General features: G+C 33.0%; 2 protein-coding genes across 3 annotated transcripts; both read right to left on the minus strand.

Moving 5' to 3' along the window:
• Positions 1-925: 925 nt before the first annotated feature.
• LOC105326223 (potassium voltage-gated channel protein egl-36) lies at positions 926-8,816 on the minus strand. Its single transcript, XM_011426124.4, has 2 exons — positions 8,292-8,816; positions 926-1,901 (listed from the first exon to the last, which is right to left on the minus strand). The coding sequence occupies exons 1-2, from the start codon at positions 8,757-8,759 to the stop codon at positions 972-974; spliced, it is 1,398 nt and encodes a 465-aa protein (XP_011424426.3). The 5' UTR covers positions 8,760-8,816; the 3' UTR covers positions 926-971.
• Positions 8,817-9,000: 184 nt separating this feature from the next.
• LOC105326210 (espin) lies at positions 9,001-26,842 on the minus strand. 2 transcript variants are annotated; one of them, XM_011426094.4, is made up of 16 exons: positions 26,645-26,842; positions 25,430-25,801; positions 24,853-24,981; positions 24,248-24,402; positions 23,711-23,929; positions 23,328-23,403; positions 23,058-23,201; positions 22,507-22,715; positions 22,030-22,242; positions 21,568-21,676; positions 21,237-21,448; positions 20,544-20,913; positions 19,940-20,249; positions 16,614-16,899; positions 15,098-15,126; positions 9,001-11,752 (listed from the first exon to the last, which is right to left on the minus strand). In XM_011426094.4, the coding sequence occupies exons 1-16, from the start codon at positions 26,661-26,663 to the stop codon at positions 11,731-11,733; spliced, it is 2,874 nt and encodes a 957-aa protein (XP_011424396.3). In that variant the 5' UTR covers positions 26,664-26,842; the 3' UTR covers positions 9,001-11,730. The 2 variants fall into 2 exon arrangements, with proteins under 2 accessions (XP_011424396.3, XP_011424395.3); XM_011426093.4 differs by lacking the exon at positions 15,098-15,126 and having other exon boundaries at positions 26,645-26,841.
• Between the last annotated feature and the right edge of the window lie 487 nt (positions 26,843-27,329).

The raw sequence follows: 27,329 nt of genomic DNA on the forward strand, positions 1-27,329 counted from the left end.
AACCAAAAAAAAATATAGAGATCAATATTGTTATGATTGTATTCGTCAAAATATGAAGTAAGTTTACTCAGGTCATTTCGATTTTGTGAGATAAACGAAATGTAGTATTGTTTATAAAAATAGAATTTATATTCAATATTTTTAATATACAAAAAAATTAAAATACTTTAATAAAAAACAAGAAATGTTTTTGAAACATATACAGTTGAACTTTGGTATCTCGAACACTGATATCTCGAATACAATTGATTTGTCTACGTGATTTGTAAGTCCCAACCACTTATTTCTTCACTATTTTAACCTCGATTTTTCAAATACTCGGATATCTCGAAGTTTTTAAACAGTCCCATCTTGTTCTGTATACTGTTGACTGTGTACCTTTCCAAAGGGTCAACTTTTTCACAGAGTAGTGAGTGGACACGCATTCATTTTATCTATGACCCCACAACTTGAAAATAACTCCCTATTGGGTACCAGTGTCAAGGAAAGGGTTATCAGAATACTAAGTGTGCATTATTACAGTTTCACCATTGATCACTTCTTCACATGATACTGGGCCTTAGGGTAATATAGGACACCTCCATATTGTGACGTACTTCCTTTCAAAAAAATAAAAACAAATATAATTTTATATTTTTTTATCTTTCCCCAAGTTGTAATCTAACAGCATAACGAGATGGTTTAGATCGTTGACTACGAATATGTAAGTCATGAGTTCGAATCCCGCTGGGGCTTTTATATCTTTTACATTTCCAAACATTTCAAAAAACACGGGGTTTTTGGGGTCAAATATTGTAAAATTTGAAATTTCTAAATCGGTGAAAGTATTTGATTACAATGTACTTTTAACCACATTCATATCGACAGGTGTCCCATACCACCTCGAGTACATGCATGTATTAATGAAAAACAGCGTTGACCAACTTCTAATTTTATTGCATTTCATAAACAAAAACAAACCGTTGAATTCATCACCAATTGCACTTTATTGTGGCAGGACGTTTTCCTTGAGTTTCAATAGGAGAAACAGTTGCAACGTGGATGTGTAGTGTTTCTTCTCTTTTACTTTTGGTTTGTAAAAGTTTGTGTTTCATCTCACGCAATTTGTTTTTCTGGTACAAATCGTTGAAGTTCGTTGCAAGAATTGCCACCGGCATTGCTAAAATAAGCATCCCCGAGAAAGCGCAGACTCCACCCACAAAGTAACCAAAGGTCGATTTTGGGAACATGTCGCCGTATCCAACGGTTGTCATAGTTACCACCGACCACCATATTCCTATGAAAATGTCTGGAAACGTGTCGGTCACATAGAATTCTGCATAGTAGATAAAACTGGCGAAGAACAGAGACGCCAGAAGAAACGACAGCGATAACAGTAGAAGGTCTTTGAGGCTTGCGCGGATCGACATGATCATTATTCGTAAGCCTGAGTAAAGTTTCATCAGGCGGAAAACTCGAAAAAGACGCAACACAAACAACGATTTCATCACCAAATAAAACTGCACAAGTTCATATGTCGTCACTAGTAAGGTCAAGTCTTGTTCGAGGGCATAGGTCACCCACATGGCAATTACCAGCAGAAGGTCAATGACATTCAGTGGGTACGTGAAAAATCGGGTCTTTCTGGGACAAGAAATGAAGTGTAGCATTAGTTCTATGGTGAAGAAAACCGAGGTGAAAATTTCACAGTCCCTTATTGCCTGGTTCGGCAATGATGTTCCAAGCATGACTTCTTTCGGGTTTTGCAAATTTAGTTCATCAAAGAATCGAATGTTTGAGTACGCGATGATGAACAAGAGATAGCTGTGTGTCAGTTTTTTCTCTCTGAAGGATGGGTGTGATCCAAGGACGAAGGTTACCATGGAAATTACGACAACTGTCAAGAAGAAGAAATTGAATCCCTGAAATAGAAATTTAGCTGTAATGTTCACGTGGTATCAAAAACATATTCTTTAAATCGTCGTGTAAATACTCTCTTTGGTCCTGAAAAATGGTTGATGGGTTGTGCTTAATTTCATTTTTTGTGTTCGAAGTTGACGTAGCTCTGGCGTGCATTTTTTATAATTATTTGTCATTTTCTGAAATTTTTTTTTTAATAATTAACATTTTTTACCAAATATATATTTTGATAAGTGTACTATCTTTTTTATACTAATTAACGCACATTAATCGAACAGTTAAACAGCCCGTTTTGTATTGCATTTAAATATCGTAAAAGGTGCTTTTTTATTACATGTATATTACAATTCCTCTATTCGCTCAAGACCAGTTCACTGGCATAAGAAGTTCAACAAAAGTATATACAAATGAAAACAAAAACAGTCAAGGGTCACATGCATGATGTACAGTAGTAGTAATAAAGATTTTTTTTAAAGTTGAGTTGAACAATACAATAGGTTGTATAGGTTTGTGTTAGGAAGAGCAGACTGAGAAAATTTTCTTAACAAATCTTGACAATATTTTTAGTTTTTCTACATCATAAGTATTCATCAGCTCGTTAAATTTTATAATATTTTGGGTTTTCATAGTATTTCTTAGATAAAACATTTTTCTATCGTTTGCAAAATGTGAACATTCTAAAATATAATGAAATAAATAACGGATACATATCGGCTTAAAAAAATAAGCCATTTATTCTTACGGAACGTATCCCTAATGAAGGTAAAACGCAAAAAGATAAGCTAACACTTTCCTTAAATTCATGAAACCTACAAATATTTGAGGTCCGACCTCACAATTTTTGCCTACATCGCCTCAAATCAACCCTTTGGGGTTGCTTTCACTGTAGTGTAAAATGAAATGGTCCTTTGCTATGCCAATGCTAATTTAAAAAAAAAAAAAGATATTCCAACTGTTAATGTTGCTTTATATACAGGATACATTTTTTGTTACTTGCAGACGCTAAAATAAATTCCATTTGATAACTTTAGGTAAATTCTGATGGAATATAATGTAAAATCTAGCTTTTGTAAATTATCTTAAACAAAGATTTGCAGCACTTGACGGTCTCTAAAATTCAAATTTAAATAAAATTTAACAGTATGATTGTCATGACCCTGTTATTAGATTATATCTCAAAATAATGAAAATTTGACGGCGGCGGGTTTTATATTCATTGAGGTTTAAGTATATTTGACTGAGGTGTTAATTAATAAAAAAAAAACTTTGATGACGTCATCATATTTGACCTTTTGAAATGACCTTGAAATTTGATAGACATAAAGTCTGAACAATGGTGATAGATGTGTATAAATCTCAGGTTTTTACTATGAAAGGAACACTTTTTACTTTTTTTTATGATAGAAGGCCAAATTTTACAAAAATCAAATAAACACCATTCAATCGTAGGTTTTCAAATCACCAAATACCTCAGGTTTCTTTTCTGCATTGAGTAACTCATTGGTATTATTATTTTATATTTCTTAAGACAATGGATTGAAATTAACTTTTACATAATATTAAGCAATTAGTTTGTGTATATTTGAGAAAATATTTCAAATAATAAATTTCACCGGTGTTTCATACTACCTTCAAGATATTTAAAGTAATTGGTTATCTATAAAAGATATTAAACCCCAACATAAATTAGGAAATGTAACAGAAGTAAAATTTTAAACACGGTGATTTAGAAAATGTAAACATAAAAAAACCATGCGTGGATCTAGACGGACCCCCCCCCCCCCCTCCCCCCTAATACTTTTTGTTCGTTTTAAGAAAAAGATTTGACGTCATAGGCCTGTGGGATTAAACGTTGAAAAAAGGGCTTTGAAGATGGAAAATAGAAAACGCACAGCTCGCTGGATAAAAATCATATCCCATCACAAAACAGGAGGGGTGTTTTTATTACATGTACATACGAGATTGTGTACGTATCTCTTTCGTTGGCAAAGATGACGTCGCCGGCCGAGCCATTGTTCTGAACAAGTTACTGATGTGGTAATATTCATTGAAATTTTTTCCCGGTATGATATTCCCTAGGTGAAACTGTTTATAAATATTATATACTTTTTTAAAACAAAATTCACCGAAATATCAAGCACGTTTTAGTTCTACTATACAATATGCATTATTTATTATTCAAACGAACTCAAGTTCACCCCTCGGGTTTCGTTCAAATATCGCCATATATTGCGTAACATAGGTTATTATATGAAGAGATAAACTAGATACTGATCAATAAATAGATTTCAGGAAGTTCAGAGGAAATATTTTTGTATCATTACGGATATTAATATTTCATTTATTTCTTTGAAATAAGGCGATTGAAATTATAATAATTTGAACCACACGCTATAAATTGTGTCAATGTTGGTTAGATGTAAGGTCATCAACACAATCATCTGGAAAACGTATTGCATACAATCCCAAACTTCTTTATACCTTAGAGACGTGAAATTCTACAATGCATTCGATTTGCAAACAAGGGAAAAGGTTCAATTATTTAAGGAATAAAGAACCATTCTTTGATCGAGTTTTATGAGGTGATAATTTCGGTCAAAGCGTGGACAAATCCAATAAAGCCCGAAGGGCTTTATGATAGATTCGACCACGCTCCGACCGAAATTATCACCTCATAATATTCAAAGAATGATTTCTTATTACTTATATTTATATTATTTCGAATATCTCTACACTTTAAAACAACATTTTAAAACCAGTATTTTTTTTCATGTACAGCACATGTTATGCATGCTATAAGACACACTCATTTCATGAAAATGTAAACATTTTCCAGTGCCTTTGCCTGCACACATCAACATGATAACACTACGAATCAATTTTTGTACTATACATCCAATAAACTCAACGTGTAATTGGGGCGCAAGCGGGGTTTATTTATATTTAAATATTCAAACGTATAATTGCTGAATATAATATAAATATAAGTATTAAGGAATCATTCTTTGAAAATGTTGGTCGGGACGATATCAAATCTAACATAAAGATAAAATAAACCAATGAACCGGTCGGGATAACCATCACATATTCATGCATGGGGAGAATAGATATAAAAGTATATATGTATACGCTATGAACAGATTTATCAATTCACGAAATATCTCTACATGTATACTCAACAAAAGAAAAGAAATTTTCCCCAATCAAAACAAAAATTTTAGCAGGAAGTTTGGTTCCTGTAAAATATATTTCCAATGCAGTGAAGGGGATTCTTTTCATTACTTTGGGTTAAAATAGAATTGATCGGAATAGAACATCGCTAATGAGAAGAATACATTAATGAAATAGAATAGAAGTTGAAAAGTTTGATACTCAACATGATTTCTTGGTCTTAAAATATTCAGAAATGCTTTCAATCTCTATTTGATTAAAATTGGATTAAGTTAAAAATATGGGATTCTATTTTTGGTTTCTTTTATTTACTATATGCAACGGGTCTGTCTCGAAAACGTCGTTAGATGTTATCTAGTACTCATTGTCCATGACCAATTGCTGTTATTACAGTAGTATTTATTTACATGTATTAATTAATTAATTATATATCTGTTATTTATTTATTTATTGCGCTGCTTTTATCTAAAATAAAAGTGGTCATTATAGTTGGTTTGAAAATATTCTATTGTTAAGATGGTATATACAATAGGATCGGGTACAAATTCTGTAAACTGTAAACACCTGTGAAAACTTGACACTATAACGAAAAAATGACAACATCAAAGGTCATTATAAAATACCATCATTGAAGTTATGCTAATTCAACGATATCTTTTATGTTTAACGCTCTCGGGTTTCGTAGCAAAATGTTTGCCGATGAATTGCTTTAAAACAAATTATGGCCGTGCGTGTTAATAACAATTGTTAACTATACACCCATATACTCATGAATGTAAATTGAACACCTACTGTTCCGTGATTAAAACGTGCAATAGTTAAAAAAATAAACCAATCCTTTCATTCATAACTGTGCATTTGCTAAACACATAAATTTACTTGAAATTACAATCCATTGTTACATTATTAAAAATGTAGAAAAAACGATATCTTTCGATTTGGAGGTGTTCGTTTGATGATCTGTTATCTAAGTAGACTTCACAGACATCATCACATATAAAAGACGGGTTTTAATTGATCTGAACAATATTTCATATTGTTGCATGTTTACATACAAGTAAATAAAGATAATTGAATGCTAGTTCTAACTTACAACTTAAAAAAATTTGTTCTTAGACAATTATATTCAAATGTAATTTATGAATTAGGAAACAGAATAGAAGATATAAAAGAAGGAAAGTTGATACATGTAAATTGAATTAAATTTAGATTAAACAAATTATTAATTCAGATTAAATAAAATTCACTGATTCAATGTACACATAAAACCCATTGAGGTCATTTTCGTAGGGATATTTTTTTTCTTTTTGTGACATAACGCGAACTTTTTGCGAATAAACGCGCAACTTTCGTAAATAAACGCATTACTTGCGCAAATAAACACTAAACTTTGCACACAGTGTACGAAATGTGTTGCAATATAGAGCGTTCCACTTAAAAAAAAAATACTAGTAAGCATCGCCCCCACCCCCCATTCTTGACCACTTGGAAAAATGTACATAACCAAGTGTATCACCAAAAAAAACACGTTGTTCAAACTAAAAAAATGTAAAATGGTGCATGCTTTATCTCTGTATCATCTTTGATATTTTTTATTTGATATAATTTTTAAATGATTAAAAAAGGCTAATAATTTATATCTTTCTGTGAAAGAGAAATACGAATTTCGGCATGTGACTAGAAAAAAACCCCGATTACACCTATAAAAAACCTAACAACTTCTTTTTCGTATTCTTGACATGGTCGCTGTATGTTAAGTTTCGCATTAATCCGCGAACGTTTAGTGTTTAATTGCATAAAGGTAACATATTTTTGCAAAAAAAAAAAACACCAAAAAAAAACTTCATCATTAAGTAGCAAAAATATTTGAGCTCCAACATCTTTCGTACATGTGCACGTGCTGAATACTTGATTTTAAATGAGGAAACTAAAGTTTAAAATCAAAATTTTATTTTCATATCGCCCCCCCCCCTTTTTTTAGGGGGGGGGGGGGGTTTACATGAAACGGACTTATAGAGGTACATGTATGAAAAAGATCGTAGCCAATACCACCTTGTTTTCAGTATACCAATATTTATATGTAAATACTCAATAGGTATAAAATATATCAGTTTTGTTCCATTAAAGGACAAAGATAGTCGGACTGTTTAGCAGATCAATTGTTTTTGATCGTCCTGTCCGAAATATTTACAAGTGCTCCTATGTATTGTCCGAAAATGCAAAACTAATAATACGCCGGTTCAAAACGGAAGTTATAAATTGTATTCAGTGGACACGAGTGTCTATATAATATCTTTTACTGTATTTGTCCATTTAAAAAAAATGAAGTAAATTTATTTGTTTAATTTTTATCTTTAAATACTGATCGTACCTAACTCAATTTATTCATGTTAATATTGCATTATATAAATACATGAAACCCAATTGCTATTACCGGTATTTATTCACAAGGAAGCTATAGGCGAAAAATTTGAGAGTAAATATTCATAATTTTAATTATTTGTATACATTTTTAAGCAACCAAAGTGTTGATTTCAGTTCAGCCGACGATAAAGGTAAAATAAAAAAAAGTCGTTATAACGAGATAAAAAGTCGTGACGTGGAAACAAAAATACTTTGATAGTCGTTATTAACGGGATAAAATAATAACGTGACATAATGACAAAGAAAAGTTGCAAAATAATGTACGGTTTATATATATAATTGTTTCCTCTTCCTGTCCCTTAGAAAGTTTTAAAGTGATCCTATGACACACGAAGTCCAGCACGATACTAAGTACTTATACCCGAACTGCCGTCTGCTTTCAACATCCGACGCAGAACTAGAAATCGAATTGCATGCTCGTAAACTTCACAAAAATATATACTAGAATCAACGATATCTATTATCTACCATTTTCTTCTAAATAGAAGTTGTTCTGCTGTCATTCCAAGCAAAATTAATATCGAGTTCCTTAATGAACTTCACGGACATACTGTCATACACGTAATGACCTTTTCTGTAGTATTTTACGACGTATCTCATAAGGACTTACAATATCGTTATATCGTCAAAATAACTCTACATCTTTTAATTACTACTTTCAATCGTCTCGTTATGACGACTTTTCATCTCTTAATACACTTTTTAGACTTTATTTCAATTGGAATTCACTAGGAGAGAGAGAGAGAGAGAGAGAGAGAGAGAGAGAGAGAGAGAGAGAGAGAGAGAATGAGAATGACCTTGGCTAGTCTAGATGAAGATGGTTCTTCTAGGAGCAGCCAAATTTTCCGAAGAATTCGTTTCCGTTTACTTGTGCGGCACTCTTCATCCGTGTAATCCAGACCGTAATGCTCAAATGTCTCCCTCAGCGTCCGAGTAGAGTTCATGTCTCCCTCCGATTTCAGATACTGCTCAAAACAGCATTCACCCAATAGTCCGGGCGAAATTTCCCAAAACTCGAGTTCATCTTGAATGATAGTTCCACAGAGATACGAGGGAAAATGGAGGGATCCTGTACGGTAAAGATCCAGGATGGAAACAAAAATGTTGGGGTTTCTGTCAAAAAAGTAACATTTCCGTTTGTTATCGTAAAACTTAGACTTTTGCGAAAGTCTTCCCAGCAAAGTGTCCGGGTATCTTGCGAGAGTTGAAATCTTGGTTTCGAAAGATAATCCTCCAACGTTAATTTTGATAATATTTTCCGCCATCCTGCTCTCTCAGCGGCAGATAGAAATATGATTTCGAAAGATGAAAGTGAGGCATGATAGAGTAAGCGGCATTAAAAAATTAATACTCATTGATTTAAGTTAAATCACTACAAAGCAGACACTCAAGCTAACTCGGGCCTTGTTATTTGTAGTTCAACGTCAAAACTGATATTGTACAGTATCGATCACTTACACATACATTCACGAGAGAGAGAAAAAAAGTAAAAGAAAAACAAGACCATTTATTTTCTTTATTTTTAATTCGCTAAAAAAGTGATCTATATTTTAATTGAATATTTGCTATCTATACATAGATTGAACAAGAGACTAACCATCGTAATTATATAGAGGTTACAAAAGGCATTTTCATTTTGCCATTAATATCAGATTAGAAGAGCGTTTTCTGGGGAACAAGGTATTTTCTGTCAACAAACCCTGGGGTTCCGTAATTCCTGAAATCTGCATTATTAATCAACCAATAATGCACGGTCATTTTTTTCTTTAGAAATACATACATTTCTTTTCATATTTTCCCCCAATATGTATAATTGACCGAATACCCCTGCAATAGAATTATTGAGTTTGTAAACTATTAATTAAATAAAAACTGTAGAAAAAATGGAACTTGGGCGTGTTCAAATACTGTGTTATTAAATTATTAAATAATGTACAGCCCAGAATCATATTGATACTTTAAGCTATTCTAAAAAATAATAAACATTTGCTTTAACCTATTGAGTTTAGCTGAATACATAATGATAGATTTTTATAGATGCCTAAAAGTTTTAGTATTGTAACAGTATTGAATGAGATTTCTCCTGCTGGTAAAAGAAAACCGTCATCTGTGGCTATTCTGTTAAAGTTTGCCTTTTTAATATAAAATCAAAATGTTTAATACACAAACAGTTTTTCAATAAAAAAAAAATAATATATCATGGATTAAGTTTAACACAGCATTTGAATACTGGTACAATTGCCCCTAAAATCACATCTTTGATGACTAATTTCACCTGTATATAAATACATGTATACATAATATATCTACTTTATCTTTCCTCATTTTTGTTATATATATATCTTATACTAGTATATAATTTTACATACTGATATGACTTAAAAGTTTTCAAAAAAGATGGCCCTTTAATAATACAAAAGTTTAACTAAAATATGCAAAAAAACAAAGAAATGTATAATATCACAGATTTTTTTCTACATCAATTGACAGACAAAATTATTTGTACAAGAAAGTGAAAAGACCACGAGAACTTGATCTTTTCAATGGCTTAAAGAGGACTAGGCCCTATAGCTTGCAAAATCTAATACCATTCTAGAAGTATGAGTCAGTGCTTAACAGACTTGAACCCGACTACCTTAGACACCAGTTACCTCCATCCTAAATCTAATCGTTTATATTAATGTGACAATTACCATATTCACCTAACTTACATCACTCTCCCTTCATAAAAAAAAAAACTATTACAATCATGTAATGCCCCCCTTTTTATCACTGAGTTAAACTTATCATGTCCAAATTTTATGCATTTATTTCAATCCAAAGAGAATTTTGAAGTAATGGAACTGCTACAAAGCAAATCTTGATAAATAATTTAATGTTTTATCTGCTTTTTTGAACAATCAATATCGAATAAGATGAAAAAGCATTGTCTAATCCTAGATTTTTCCTGATTCTGTTTTTAAATAACAGACACAAGTCGCAAGTAGGGTGAATACAGAAGAGTCCTGCAAATTAGTACAATTAAAATTTCTCTTTTTCTAATTAAATACAAAATGAAAATGAATAAAACTTCATCATTCATGGAGTGGGAGTTGCTATGAGTGACTAATTAACATGTGCAACAATCAAAATACAACTGAAGAAACAGAAAAAGACTAAAGAAAAGAAAAATTAACAAAATAATACATAGGACGGCTTTACATTTAAATGTAGGAATGTAATAAACTTTGAATACAAAACTAGATAGCAATAAATAACACATCTTGTAAAATACCTAGAACAAACGTTTCAAGGTACATATAACACATATGGACGGATTTAATGACTACAATAAATACAAACTTTTCTTCATATCTATAATAAAATTTGCCATACATTCAAATAAATTTTAGTAAAAAAGAGGGACTGCAATATGTATTCATGTTATAATATAACAATGCATACCGTTTACACAGTGACTAAAAAAAAAATTCACTACCTGGTGTTTCATTGACAAACAGGAATATATCAAAAGTTAATTACATTCTGGTTACTGCTTAGTTAAGTTGAAAACATTTTTACCCAAATTCAATTTTGTTTATGAATACATGTATTGTCAAACATAACTGATTTTTGACCCAAAAAATTTATAAAAGAAAACTCTCTTTTTTCTGTTTCTAACTGTTTAATTGTGCTCCAACTTTGTGCAATCAATCTAGTAAGCTTAGCTATTACACATTGATTTATAAAAGACATTTATTATAAACATAGTAAATGTATTTTCATCAATCAAAGTCAAAATGTATAAATACACATAAATATTTACGATAACCTCTCTAAGTTGCACAAAACATGTACATGTATTCTCCGATAACACTCTCGACACCCACACATAATAAATAACTGTGCTCTAAATTTTCTTCGTTTTTTCTTTTTCAGACCAATAATAAATTAAAGAATTGAGAATATATACAGTATAATACATATCTTTTATATCACAGACTACAATTTAATGGAAGCTGCACTTCACATTACTTGACGTATAAAAAAATACCTAACTCCACTTTCTACTCTGGCTGAAAATAAGATACACGAGAACAGATTTGATAAATCACAGTTGATCGGTGAGGCACGGCGGTCATGATCGACCAGTAGGGGGGCGGGAACGTCTGGTGTGGGGGGAGGGGCTTTTCCCGTACGTACTGCTACGGGCACTGCTCCTGCCGGAGGGGATTGGAGGTTTAGCACTTGTGGGGGTCATTCTGGCGGTTCTGCCGTCCTACAATAACATCAAACAAAATGTAATATATACAAGAAATGTAATAAAAATGTAATGAAAATGTTATAAAATTTCTTTATCTAACAAAGACATCAAGAGCAGCAGTATATTTTACTCTTACAATAGTACAATCAACACTTTGAATCGAGTTGTGTTTTTTGTGGGGTCAACCCAAATGACAAAAGAGAAAAAATGCAGCTATTCCTTTTCTGTGAAAATACTGTTCATTTGCTTTTTACATTTTTTTTTTCTATTATGGGTAGCTATTATATCATGTCATGTCACTTAAAATTGGTTGTCATCTTTAATTGCAGAAAAATCTTCTGGTGTCTTACAGGTTGTTTCTTGTCTTTCCATCTTATGTTTCTGCAATTAAAGATGGCAACCAATTTTAAGTGACATGACCTTTTGAAAGTGTGGATTCAACAGATGTACAAAAGCTTTGGAAAACTCAAGATTTCTCACTGGTTTCTCACTGGTTATTAAATTATGCATATTTTCAATACTCCCATTATTAAAAATAGCCATACATGTAATAATTATTCATACACATATACATGAGAATTCTTGGAGAAATGAACACCACAGACTATATACCCATATTGATGACCTTTCAATATATGACTTTATTATTTTCAATATATATACATGTAATCTAATACTGTAAAAAGAAAGTTTTAGTTCATTTTTTTTTTCAGAAATAAAGCTAATTCACCCCAACTTTAGCCACAATTAAAAAGCTATGTATGAAAATCACTCTGATTTATGAATAATGCTCCCACTACAGAACCAAAAAAGTATAAAGTACTGTACAAACAATTACAAGACTCCCTTAACACATCATTTATGATTCTACTCAAAGAGTTTGACTTAAAAGCAAGATGTACTGAAGGCCCAGTATAATGCACCAGTTTCTGCAGTCTGTTCTAATTATATATCAACAACTCTAGCTTTGATTACATAGTAGATAATCAAATTGGTTAGAACTTTATAAAACATGTACATATGAAAAATATCTGTGGCTACTTAATAGATAATAGTTAATGGATCATTACTTAAATACACCCAGGCTTCCAATCCTTATATTTTACCATGAATGTTACCACATGTATTGCTGGTACAATGGATGATCATCTCTTCTAACCTTCATTCTTAAGAATAATGGAAAACTAATTCCAAATGAGTATACCGGTATTTTGACAGTATCGATTTTCTCTGTTATTTCAGAACTGCATTTCTAACAAACCAATCTAACAGTATATCTCCTTTAGTTTCATTTTACAAAATCAGTTTTCCCAACAGACTTTTTTTAGACTTTCACTATAAACACATACAATATCATGTTATTTGGCTTATTGTATACTCTGTGCGTTGCACTTCCTGGTCCTGGATTTTCTTTTATATTCAGAGAGAATTTAATAATCAACCTGTATACTTTTTAGTATGATTATAATTGTGTATTATACAAGAGAGTAGTGATGAACAACAGATTTGATAAAAATAACTGCTAGAATAGGAATGAAAATTCTGGTAGATAAAATGTTTACTAGCTTGCTCCCAAAAATTGTCACTGCTTAGTTGTCCATTTGCACACATAAAAGAAGTAAAGAGTATACTTGGCTTACTCCAAACATTTATCCAGTTATTGTTTTTGTTTTCAGACCTTAACTTGAGATAGCAGTGCAAAGTAATTCATGGATAATCAAATACTGATTAGATTTGACACATTTTGTTTTTTCTAATTCAATTCAAAATAAACAGTGTTTTGCCATTCTTCAACTGGGGGTTTTGTTCTGGTCAAAGGTACATTAATCGTAAATTCTTTGGCAAGTTTGCAATGAATATCATGTTGCTGTTACATTAACTTCGATTGAATTCATAAGATTGCTTGAATTTGCATGCCCTTGACCTTTGTCAGTCAAACAGTCAAACCTTGTTATCTTGAACTCAATAGGTCTATATATAGGAAAACCATCGAGATATCCAAGGTCTGTAGAATAATGAGGTTTAAAAACAGAGAGACACACTAGTTGAGACTTCGAACACATATACTTCAACATACTGTATACCGGTACATGGTTATTTTCGCCATTGAACACTTGCAAATGGTTTTGCCCAGTTTTAAATTTGTGTATTATAAAAGAGATAACTTGGAACGTTGGAATTCGCCCAGTCTTAAATTCGCCCGCTGACAACGAGGGCGAAAGGGGCGAAAATAAAATTAATATTTCCATGTATACTGTAGTCCATACTGCATACCATTTACATATGTTCGAGATATCAAAGTTTGACTGTATCCCATTAGTAAAAGCATTTCCCTCAAAGTACAAATAAATATGAGAAAAACTATGTTACCATGGATACATAAACCAGGTACACTAAAAATATGGAGTATGGTTGATTATTGTCATGAAAATATATGTAGCTGAATATGATACTGATCTTGAGTAATACAAAATAATTAGTAAATTCAAAGTATGTCTACATTTTCACAATGTCAAGGCTTATTGTAATGGTCCCGCACACTAACTCTTAAATAAATGGACTAAAAAAAGTACTAACTGTGTTCTGATATCACGGTTCCAAACTATTTTTTAACAAAACAAAGAAAAAACAAAAACCATACCACTATATCAATTAGTTTGAAAAATGTAATAATTTTGATTGATTATTTCTTACATGATTGTTTGCATGTTTAGCACACCTGTCAAGATTTTTTTCATTTCATATTGAAATGTCACCAAATGCTGGTAAAAGTCCTACATATGCTTCAATATTCCAGGACTTTTGGGCACACATAGGTCTTCCTGTTGTCCAACACTGAGTTAATATGTCCTTACCAGTATTATACTCATATATTTTTCAAAACCCCCCAAATCAGTAATGGGAATTAATTATAAATTTAGACTCTTAAATTATTAACATGAAACAGGACAATTTGCTGAATGTTTCATTATCATTTTAAAATTGTAACTACCAGTATGTAAACTTCTTAACCTGTTGTCTGTGCAGTCATCTAATACAATGTACAAACCGATCCCAAACAAAATGCAGCAATTTCTATGGTGAATCTCATATCATATCATGTTGTTCATTTTTATCAATTATCTTTTGACAACCCTGACTTTTTTTAAACAAATGAAAGTGACTTTTTGTCAAGGATTCATGCAAGGAATACACCAATAAGCCTTGACATGGCAGTGATGGTGTGTCCATTATACAGCTGACAGTAGTACTAGTGATATTACACACTACACAATGATGTACACCAAAAAAATGAGCCCTGCCACTGGTCATGCAACAACACTAAACATGCTCTTGATTACAAAGGTCAAGGTCACTTACTCTGCTGGTTTCTCAGTGAGATTTTCATCCTTATATAAACAAAGTGCAAAACATCAGCATTGGTTATATTCCATGATAGAACATTGTGTTGCAAACTACCTAATACCCCTATTTAAAATGCCAACAAGACAATGTTAATTAATAAAATGTACTTGTGATGTGCTCTGACATTACAGAATTTCAATTTCTGTAAGTTTTAATGATATTGAAGTCTTGCTTGGGTATTGCAGATATATTAAAAGCAACAGAGAAAACTCTACATACACAATTCTCTGACAAAAGTGTTACAAGTCATATTAGGTCTCATGGTATTTTTTCAATGATATTTTTTGCATTACATGCATTTGAAAATTCCATTGAAAGTGAATGCTTTATTGACCATTTTCAAACTTCATGACATTTATTTTTATGCAATGTGTTTTTCCTTCCTCAGTACTTTCATTATATCCAAACCTTTTTTTAAATCTATAAAAAATACTTTAGAGAAGAAACAAAGACCTTGTTTTGTATTCATTGACTGTGTGAAATGTGTGCCAGGTCTAGATTGAAATTAAGGTCGAAAGGAATTATAAATATTCTGGCTTTTTTACAGGTTACTTAGTACACAAACTGATAAGCTTGAATGTAAACCCCATCAGTGAAATCGTTTGAATAAACGAGGAGATAATTTTATTGAACGTTTTCAACATATAGTTACGTAAAACAAACAATCTATTTCTGAAGAAAAGTATTTAAAAGGATTTTGTAAACTTTTGGTATGTCATGAGACACACAATAAAATACACATATCCTGAGAGGCTTACAAAAAAACTAATATTGCCTACTTAATCAATCAACAACTAAATATGAAGGCTTTATGAAATATAGGTCTGTAGCAAATGGAAATGAATTGAAAGTTGTATTCACTGTGAGGGTAACCATCTGCAACTGACAGACAAGTATATTTCAATGATACTTGGAGTGTTTTGTGATGAAATTTTTCTTACATTGATAAAAAGGAAATGGAAAGTAAAAATCCAGGAAAGCTTTCTGTATCCATTTTAAAACCAACTCAAATTCATGTACCGTACTTTATCTTCACAACACACACAATTCATATTAAATAATTCAATCTCATTGAAAATCAGAATTTTATAATAACATCGGTACCTATTTTCATGAATAGACAATTTTGAAAGAAGATATGACAGATTGTATTATGGGACTTCACAAAATCCACAATTATGCTATTAATTATCAGTAAGCTTCCCAATTCAGATATTTAATCTAAAATTAGAATTCAAAACACTGACCTTTTGTGCATTTGTAACAGTGCTTAATATTAACCTTTGAGAGGCTATGATAAATTATTGACAACACAATAAACAAAATGGATGTCTCTTTCTTATCAAATTACAACATAATATTCTACATAGAAATATAAATCAATACTGATAATTAAAACTGTATGATGTATATACATGTAAGATAATAATAGGTACAGGTATTTGAGAAACAAAAATAGCAAGATGCCTACCTGAGGGATTGACTGGGACAACGCCCTACCCTGGGCATGACCCGGGCTTCGGAATCCCTGGGGTGGAGGTATCAGGGGTCCAGCAGTGTCATCTTCTTCATTGATGATGTCCTGTAATATTGTGTCCCCGTTTTCCTCTGGGTAGTCCTCACTGTCCATGCTCTGTAGGCGGGGCACGGAGGGGGATGGTTTGTGGGGGGACTCCCTCACTGGGACAGCATGGCCGTTCACCATGGGGCCCTTAGTGTCCTCTCGGTATTCCTCATCCATACTCTCATCAACATACCTGCAACAAAATATTCACCTTCTTACATTTCTATTTATACTCAATGCCATTTTGGAAGTTTCATAGAAACCATGACGATATGCTAAAAAGAACATGAGGATTTTTTTTTTTGGACAAAACATTTCATTTTTAGAAAATTGCTTAAGCTTATATTGTAAACCAAGCATTTATATATACATCATTTATTTTTATTTGTGATTTAAGAACTTCTCACTACAATCAATTTCCAATAGCAAGTAGTTTATTTAAAAAAATTTATTTTGTATCAGAAAGCAGAGACCATTCACAGAGTTCTTGAAATCTTTCGGTCCTGTCGGCAAGACCGATAAAAATAACCGAGGACCGATTACTTGAGGTTGCCTGTCAGTCCAAATGACCGGTAGTTATGGACAGAGTAACTTGCGAAAATATAACTAATTTTCGTACAAAAGCAACAGAAATATGATGAAAAACCCTAGCCTCCTTGTAATCACTGAGGAGATCTGAACGCATACGATAAATCTAGAGGAGTTTTTCGCGGTTTTTTCGCTCTCTCTAGACTTATCATACATTTTCGGAACACCTCAGTAATTATTACTTCCGTTGCTTTCGATAAGTTTGGCTAGTATAATTTCGTACATATTGATACGGTGCGTTTATAATGCAGCTAACAGATGTAGTCAGACAATAGGAAGAAGTCTTTCAATAATTTTCCAACCTAGATTTCGTCAGAAATCATGGGAAAAATTGGAGAACTTGTTTCAAACATAGCGTGAACTGAGGGCCCCCTATAAATCCAAGATGGCGAGTGTTGTCTCTGTACGTTTTTTCAATGTACATTGCATACACCGAAACAGGGTTTTCAGTGAATGTTTTTATTGCAATACACAGAAAAACACACACACAAATCCCAATGTAATCATTCATAATTTTTTTTGGGAAATAATAAGAACTCCGCTATCTGACAACCGAGCAAAGGCACTTGTTTCTGAGAAAAAAATTTACCCTATAGTATTATGCTATAGAGTAAATTTTTTTCTCAGAAACAAGTGCCTGTGCAACCGAGCCCTAGATACATATGAGATGTGCAGAAAAAGAACGAGAAAGAGAGAACAAGATGAACGTTGATAATGAGAGATGGAAGGAAATTAAAATAATTAATGAAGTGGTAAATAAGAATGTTATCAGGAGCCAGAATGTGAAAGTTAGGAGAAATCAGGTCAATTAAGATAAAAATGAGAGAAATTAGAAGGCAAATATACATGTACATGTAGTTTTTTTATCTTTCTATTGAAAATGTTTGGACTGACAGAAATCAGTCTGGACTGACAAACTTCTGATGGTTGTCAGTCCAAATGACTGACAGTGGAAAAAAGATTTCAAGAACTCTGCATTCAGGAATTCTGAGAGAGATCAAAGAAAATTATGAATTCATCTCATTTGATTCTAATATTAATCTCTTAATAAAAGATACTTAGTTAAATCTTGTAAAATGCGACTGCCAAATGATAATTCCTATGATCTACATGTGGTACCTAGTTGAATGTCCCAATAATGTTATTTTCCTCATAAACGAGCAATAAAAATACTGTTGGTTAAACAGGGATTGACCTACAAAAAGTCCTACATGAACTAAATTTTAGAAGAGTCTCGTATTTGTATATGTATAAACCAGTAACTGTACTGCAGAATCATATCTCCAGTTTGAATTTTTTATGTTGTATCTTAAATATATCTTCCCATTTATTTGACGCTCTTTCAAGTTGAGTTCATGTACTAATTAAAAAAACCTTAGATAAATCAACCCCACGGACAAGCGAGTTTTAGACAATGCACAAAAACTGATCACACGGATATGCCCGTAATTGATTCAACAGAATGTATTTTTCTCTTTATATTATGAGGAATTTTAAAAAAATGCTCAAAGTATAATTCCATTGTTGATGTTTCCTGCCAAGAAACCCTTAATAGGATGAGCATCAAAGGAATATGTAATTGTAATTATGTTTAATTCATGACCGTCAAATGAGTAAAGGGTTTTAGATGTTATAAGAAAACTTATCCAGTCATGCATTGTGACATTAACAAACTTCCTGAAATTAACTTGCATAATTTATGACACTTTTGTCATTTCAATGGTAGTTAACACAACAAGTAGGAGATGTATTTATGCATGTTGTTTTCAGTAGACTGAGAAAAGTATCATACATGCCAATTCAAATATCATGGTAATAAGCATACAGCACAGCTCAGTGCATTTACTGGTATCACTATATGTTACATCACTGAATTTCTATTCCAAAACAATCTGTAAATAATCAGTGAATTCCCAAGCAAATCATTTGAGACCAGGTCAATTCTTTAAAGCTCCTTGGTCTGATTTTTTTGTTATTACAGTATAATTTTTTTTCTATACAAACCATTTATCTTAGAGAGTTATGGACTTTCTCCTACTTACAATAGCAAAGTCAGTCTCCTTTCAAAGTTAGAAATATTCAAAGTAAATAAAAATAATTTCTTTTTGGGCAAACAAAAAAACCAAAATGCATCACCGGAATGTTTAGAAAAGGAAACCGTTTGGTTTCGTCCCCCGAATAATTGGGGTTATTCAACCGGCATGCTATGCATCGATTGTAAAGAAAGCAAACTTCAGAAATATTAGCAAACAAAATGTACACTTGTTTATTTGTAATTTGTCTAATCTTTTCGACCTTTATTTAAAGCGATGTCAAAGTCGTAATACAACCATTCCCGTCTCGTTGTCAGGGGTGAACTTTAACATGAAGCGAAATAATGCGGTACCCTTTTATGTCGTTTGTTTTGTTATCAAATTTTGTACATATTTTTCTTCATTGAAATTTGGCTTTATTGACTGCAAAGTCTATTATTATACATATACTTAGCAAAACCATTGTTTAAAAGCGTGCATAAAATTTGATATAAAATTGGACCAAGCAGCTTTAAAATATTTACTTTCAATACCATATTCAACAAGATGTGATCATGAACATGTGCTTTGTGCATGTCAGTACTCTCAGTACTTTGATTAAGGACAACTTACCGTGACTCGTGCCTCTGAGGTTGCTGTTTTGAGTATCTTGGTGCTGGAATCCCTGACTGAGCTCGCTGAGAGCGTATATTAGCTGAGGGTGGGGGATGCAGGGGTGCAGCATATCCCCTGGGCGGCTCTATATCCATTGGTGGAGATTTTATGTCACTTTCTCTCTCTTTCTCTTTTTCTTTCTCCCTCTCACGTTTCTTCTTCTTCTTTTTCCGTTCTTTCTTTTCAAATAAGTTGAAAGAAGGTGGCAATGGAGCATTCTCCAAAGGTGTGAGCATTGGGGGAGGAATTTTTCTGCCTTCAACCACACCTAAAAATACAGGAATTCCCAATTTGGTCTGATCTTAAACATATTCAAATATTGTGAATTAATTTTTCAATGCTTTGTTGTTTTTTATTTGTTGTTGTTTGTAAATGGATTTTATACATCAGTTCCTAATAAACATAGTGATAAAATACTGATAATATTGTTTGCTAAGTTTCATTCTTATCAATTTCAATGTCAATTGTACTGGAAATTTTAGTGTTACTTGATTAAAACAATACATATACATTTCAGATGAACAACAATATTATTGGTGAAGATCAATCTTAAAAGACTAACCTGGAGGTTTGCTTCCAGAGTCTGGCCTGTTCTGCTCGCTTGGAGGAGAGGGCTTCTTGGAAAAGTTCTGCTCTGGACTTTCTGGACTGAAACTTCCCCGGTCCTGGTCCTTGTTTCCAGAGTTCGGCCGCACTGGTGAGGGAGTCCTCCTAGGGGGAGGGGGTCTAGGGGGGTTCTGTCTGTAGATATTGGCCTGACGGGGGGCTGGCCTAGGTCGACTTGGGGGAAAAGTCTCTTGCAGACTCACATTCTGATTAAAATGAGGAGAAATCACCCTCTGGTTAAATTTTGGAGGCGGCTTTGGTTGCATTCCTCTCTGCACTTGGAAGCCATCTTGGTTTTCTTCCCTTTGTTTGGTCAAAGGTCCTTCCTAAAATTTCATCCAATTTATCTTTGTACAATGACATTCTTCTTGGGATGGTCAAAATATGTTTCAAGTATTTATTTTAAAAAAACTCTATAACACAAAAATTGCATCTATAATATCACTTAAAATAAGTGTTATTTTAAGGAAAACTGGAAAAGAGGTAAAATAGTGGTATAAAAAATTAAACTGTTATACATAATTATACATGTATTACAGAGTTTTATGCAGCAATCTTGAGTATTGGTATTCAATCAAACAGCAAGATCAAGATGCCAACGCAATAAGGCTTAACAGAGTTACTTCCCATGAGAAGCTACATTTCCTACCTGAGTCTGAGAGAAATGTTGTTTGGGTGGGCTGGGTTGGTGGGGGTATCGCGGGGGTGGACGGGGCTGTAGTGATCCCTGACTGTTGTAACTCCTCTGACTAGCATGACCCCCAGTCTGATGTGAAGCCATGGACATGCCATCATGCTCCTCATCTTCAATGTCTGACACATCCATCCCTCCTACACTCACTCCATCCACATCTTCCTCATCTACAAGAAAAATAAAAGAATTCCATCAGAACATAATTATTAACCTAGTGTATCTTCACTCATTTTTTTTCAATGCCTTTTGAATTGGATTATTTGCAATTTTTTTTTAAAATCCTAACCTTGCACAGCTTCATCATCTGACATCATTGCAATGTCCTCTCGATGACTTCGATTAGTGTACTGGCTTTCCCCATTCATCATACCTCTTCTGCCATGGTTAAGCTGAACCTGCAATATTTACAAGAGGACCTTTTAATAGATTAATCAAAACAATATCTTTTCTATTTGTGCAATAATTTTCAAAGTCCCAAAAAGTAAACGTGACTTGATCTCCTCAACCCTTTTCAGTAAAACAATTATTTCAAGGAGGCTTGGTGTTCAACAAATTAGCAATCAGAACTTCCTTAATTTTTATAGATATGATGTCTCTAGCTAAAAACAAATATTTAGTAAAGAAAAAATCCAAATATTAAGGCATTTTCCTGTATTCTTCTATAGAGCTCTTCTTTTACAGAAGGTCAATACAGTCTAAAATATGGCCATGACCATCGAGCCCTCTTAAAAAGAGGGAACACTGTTACCTCTATCCTTTCTTTCCTCCTGTTATTGAGTTCTCCCCCTGCACTAGACGACTGTCGGTTATCCTCCATGAAGTTGGAGGACTGGTTGTTCTCTGACAGTCCCAAACTCTGGGACCGCCTGAGGGGTGTCCGTGGGGTGGACATGGTTCTGGGTCGCTTGGGAGGGTGTGGGGGAGTGATGGGGGTATTGTAATCAGTGCTCTGTCTGCTACCCTGTAATTCAAATTTGTAAAAACATAAATTCATTACAGAGAAAATCTAATAAAAGTTAATAGAATCATAAAAACATTATCAATGATACTGAAATCTCTACCACTAAAAAATACTTCTTGGGAAAAAAATTTTAATTGCAATTTTAACAGATTTCAAAGAACATATCTAATTTACATGTAAATCTAGAATCTTTCACAAAGTACATATTTAAATTCTCACTGAATATTCAATGTTCTGGGTTCATACATATTTGCACTGTCTCACCATCATATATTCATAGTCCAGATCCCCGTTTCCTAAGCCATTGAAGCTGGTCATGGACAGACCCATGCGGTTAGGAATGGGGGTGCTGGGGTTACTCTGGAGGCGTTGTCGCTGGTGGGACATGATGATCAGTTGACAGTAATGGAGTTGCTTGTTTCTGGCATAGTCCCAAGCTGTGGCATTAAACTTGTCCAGCAAGTTTAAGTCAGCTGAAAAAAAAATGTATACCTATATAATGTTTCTGACATAAAAATAAATGTGGGAAGCAACAAAAATGTCAACACAATTGTTTGCTATAAGAATATTTCAAAAATTGGTGTAGTATTTTGGAAATGAGTCTAGAAAAGCCGAATAAAATTGTAATTACTAAATCTCTTCGATTGTAAATAAACTGAAGAATTGTTTCAGTTATCTCAAGTCAAACTGACTAGATGAACTCAGCTTACCTAAAGTTTAATAGAACAACTGCTTTATAGTTCACTTAGTCATCAGTTAAGGAATCAAATTTTTCACAAGCATCAAAGACTTAGCAACAAACTAATACTACATACCTCCATAGTCTAACAGATGATTGATGACATCCCCGTGTCCATTGATAGAGGCCAGGTGTAAGGCTGATCGGTCATTGTTGTCCCGGTCCACCACCCGCTGTCGTCCAGCTATGTCCAGAATTATTTTACAGGCCAGTAATGAACCTGTAGAGGACACATAATATTATATTAAAATCCTTAATACTCCATAACATAAAACAACTTTATTGTATATTTATTGTGTCGGGTCCCGTAAGCAATTTTAAATCAAATATGAGTTGGTTAAATTACCTGTTTCTGCAGCCAGTAGGAGAACAGTTTTACCATTTTCATCTTTGATCTTTGCAGTCTCTGAGGTCAGTAAGGTCTGTATGAAAACAAAAATTTATATCAGACAGGAAACAATTACATTTCAAGAACAATTGTTCTTGAAATGTAATTGTTTCCTGTCTGATATAAAATTTATTTATAAATACCTGCAATTGCAGGTACAAAGAACCTCATTATTCTAAACTTTAATAGAAAATTGTCATTTTTTTACAACCCCTAAAGTTTGCTACAGTTGTGTGGTGTTTATTGATAATATATGTAGTTTTGTCAGGAAAATCATTTTCACAGAAGCAGAGAGGAAAGAGAGAAAATCACGAAACCAGAGAAGAAAGAGAGAAAACTACCTGTAGGCACTCCAGCGGTTCTGTTCTTCTGACAGACCAATGCATCCACGTCTTGCCATTCAAGTCCCTCTCAATGCCATCAGCTTCATCCACAATAAAGTTTGGGGAGCTACTTAGTAACTCAAAGTGTTTGATGTGATCCAGTCGACACGCCCACATGCACGGTGTAAGGCCATCTTTGTCACGGATGTTGACATCGGCATTGTGCTGAATTAAGTACTGTAACCGAAAATTAACGACAATCCATGAATGAAAGGACATTCAAAGGCAATGCCTCAGTGACATCAGCATGTAGTACCTAATGACAATGCGTTTATCTCCTCATTAAGAAACAATAATAATAAATATATAAGTATTTTCAATCACTCAATGATTATGTGCTAATATCTTCTGAAATAACTGCACGTTTTCATGACGCATGACCCATCCAGCTTTTACAGGCGATTACCACTCCATTAGAGTATTAATTTAGTTTAAGTCTTTTGCATTGCAATGCACAAACAGTACATGGAGTATATGAGCTTTACTATCCCATACCTTCAGACACTCTGTAGACTTGGTCGTCACTGTCCAGTGTATGGGTGCTCTACCGTGCGAGTCTTGAATTGTGAAATCTCCGCCGTACTGAAGTAAAAGGCTGAGAGCCACATGGTTAGCATCGTGACAGGCTTGGTGAAGTGCTGTAGATCCATCTAAGTGAAAAATCAGATACAGATTTCATAATAAACTTATCAAGAGTATCTTTCATAAATAATGCATACAGCCACAAAGATCCACTGTACATGGCTGGCCGACTCTCTCATTAAGCTAAAAGCATAATGGTTTTCATGCAAAATTCTGATCATTATCATGTTTCATAGTCATTCTTTGTGCTAACTCTGTAAAAAATCTGATGTTCCATTATAATTTGGCATTATTAAATATAAACTACTATAGAGCGTCATTAACAAACTTCGATCATACATTTAAATGAATTTTGAATAAAGCAAAATGAATTTTCTCAAATTCTATGGCATAATGCCAAAATTCTAATTTACTTTCTCTTTCATGAAAAGAATTGCTAAAATTGAACAGACAAAATGCCTTTGTCAAATAGCATGGTGTTTACATTCAGGGATTTAAAAAAAAAAATAGCATTTTACCATGACTAGCAATGTTAACATCTGCCTCATTTTCCAGGAGATAGTTCAGCATTTCATTTTGATGAAAGTGTACAGCATAGAAGAGTGCTGTTCTTCCTATGCCGTCCTGCTCATCAATACAGCTTGGGTCTGGAAAAATGATTGAAAATATTTTCTCAAATCAGATCTGTGATAAAAACAAGAGCAATTAAAGTCAAACTTCTAATAAGGGTCCCACTAGTCTTAGCAGTCACGTGAGCACTGTGTTGAGAGGGCAATGATCAACAGAATGATAACTCTATGATCAATATGGTCATGCTCTCACAAGAGAACATAAATTCTTAATGCCACAGATCATATTACAGTAATATTATTACATATATTGGTAATACTGGTAACAGCTTAAATATCTATTGATCAAAAATATTTGTTTTTTACTCATGATGACATCTCTCTTTTTAAAGGTTTTGAGGAAGGAAAATTTTATTATAAAATTAATCCTAGATAATGATCAATTCCTGCACTTTATGCCTACTGAAATTAAAGTTTTGATTGAGATATATTGCAACAATCAATCTTATCATACAAAATATCCTACCTCCTTGAACAAGCTCCATAAGTAAATCTGAATCTTTCTGTTTTACAGCATGCATTATGTGGGGCAGTGTCGTGATATTCATACTTTCATCTGTCATAATGCCCTGCAAATTTTTCAGGTTGTCTAAGTTTACCCACTTCCATTGAAATTTATCCGGAGCATCAACAAATGGTGTCATAGGACTGAATCCTCTTGCTGTGAGTGAAAGTGTCTTTTCTGCATTCTTTTCATGTGATCTAGTTTGTAACTTTCGATAATACTTTTGCATATGCAGGAGAGCTAAATTTAGGGTGTCTCTGAGTTCTGAACCTTCTGCATCCTCATTTAGTTTCAGCAGAAACTCGTTAATGAAAGCAGCAGCCTTCTGGAAATCTATCAAAATTAATTGAAATTCATGGTAAATTATATATAATCCCATTCTCTGAATAAAAATAAATTGTTTACTGGTGTGCGACCAGTTCTCACCAGTGCATTTTTACATCATTTTCATACGTAATTTTATGTGTTGATAAAATGTTGTAAAATTGCACTGGCAAGAAATGGTACTCCGTGAGAACTGGTAGCACACCAGTATCTATACTATGTCTGAGATTCTTTTATTCTTAAAATTTATGATATCATGATATGTATCTGTTCATGGAGAAAAATTTAAAATTGACCTTTTTACCTAGAGCAATAAAAAAACAAAAAAACAAAACCAAAACAAGAAAAATATCTTTTATGCAGATGGAATAAATCTGTCCTTGTTTTTAATATTCTGAGGGTTTTTAAAATAACTTTTCAGCATTATCACCAAAGTACCCTAATGTCATTTGCAGTGCAGGATCTCAATAGTATGATCAAAGACATGCTTAACAGTTCTATAGCCATGTTCTTCAACCTTACATACAACCATGTACAACATAGCAAAAAGGCATTACAAGAAGAAAATATTTAAATTCTTTTATGCTAGTGAATGAGTATGTATCTTGAAATATAGAAAAATTAAGTAAAATGTGGTGCAGACTAAGGACAGGATAATTTAAAAGAAATGGATTTTGAAAATCTTTGTAATTAATGAAAAGATGCAAACATATAACGGATAAAATTGCGTTAGAGTAAACTGGCATGGTGCAATATAGCTGAAATTCTTCATTAATCCTTGAACTCGATGTCCGCACTGCTATCAAAGTTTGTTTACAGGATAAGACGTTCGTTGCGACCTGTTCAGCTTACCTTTCCGTTTTATTCCCATTTTGTTCAGTCACAAAAATTTGTCAAAAACATTGAAATTAATGTGCATGCTTAAATCTTGAGGACTGCGATAAATCGCAAGTACCCATCGTGGGTTTATTGACCTCCATCATGTTTACGATCCCATGTTAGGTGCCCTCGGCAGCCATTTGTTATTTTCCCATGATGCAATTGATGCGGAAGAGTGTTCCAATTGCCATCAAAATATCAAATAAATCCTAATATTTACTCTATTCTTTGAATAGAAATTTCATAATAAAAAATTGGATGCTTTATATTAGCAGTATTTCTTTAATTAAAACATTTTTATACAAAATAATATCCAATAAACTCGTGAACTATATTTTCATGCGCCATTCTGTTGCTATGTATTCGTCCGCCTTCGAAACGGCGGGAGGCATGTTTATTTTAGCGATAAATTTTCCTTTCGTTTCTCTTCAGAAGTACTTTTCATATAAGACATTGTAGAGAATTAAAAAAAGATAATACACATTCTTGTCATATTGAAAAAAATGATAATTTTAAGTATGTTCTTCACAGATCATCTACAAACACATAAATTAAAGAAATTAACATTTAATTTAATTAAATCGAATTTTTTTTTACAATGTTGTTAAAAGGTTAATAAGGGGAAATTTATCATGAATAAAACAGCTTTTTTCATCAA

The sequence above is a fragment of the Magallana gigas genome, chromosome 3 (genome assembly GCF_963853765.1).
Source record: "Magallana gigas chromosome 3, xbMagGiga1.1, whole genome shotgun sequence".
In the NCBI taxonomy this organism is placed as follows: Eukaryota; Metazoa; Mollusca; class Bivalvia; order Ostreida; family Ostreidae; genus Magallana; species Magallana gigas.

Coding starts and splice junctions, on each gene's coding strand:
- LOC105326223 (XM_011426124.4), bottom strand. CDS start 8,759: ATGGCGGAAAATATTATCAAAATTAACGTTGGAGGATTATCTTTCGAA. Junction 1,902..8,291: donor CTTCATCTAGACTAGCCAAG/GTCATTCTCATT, acceptor TTTCTATTTCAG/GGATTCAATTTCTTCTTCTT.
- LOC105326210 (XM_011426093.4), bottom strand. Junction 21,449..21,567: donor AGATGATGAAGCTGTGCAAG/GTTAGGATTTTA, acceptor TTTTTCTTGTAG/ATGAGGAAGATGTGGATGGA. Junction 20,250..20,543: donor CTCTGGAAGCAAACCTCCAG/GTTAGTCTTTTA, acceptor CTGTATTTTTAG/GTGTGGTTGAAGGCAGAAAA.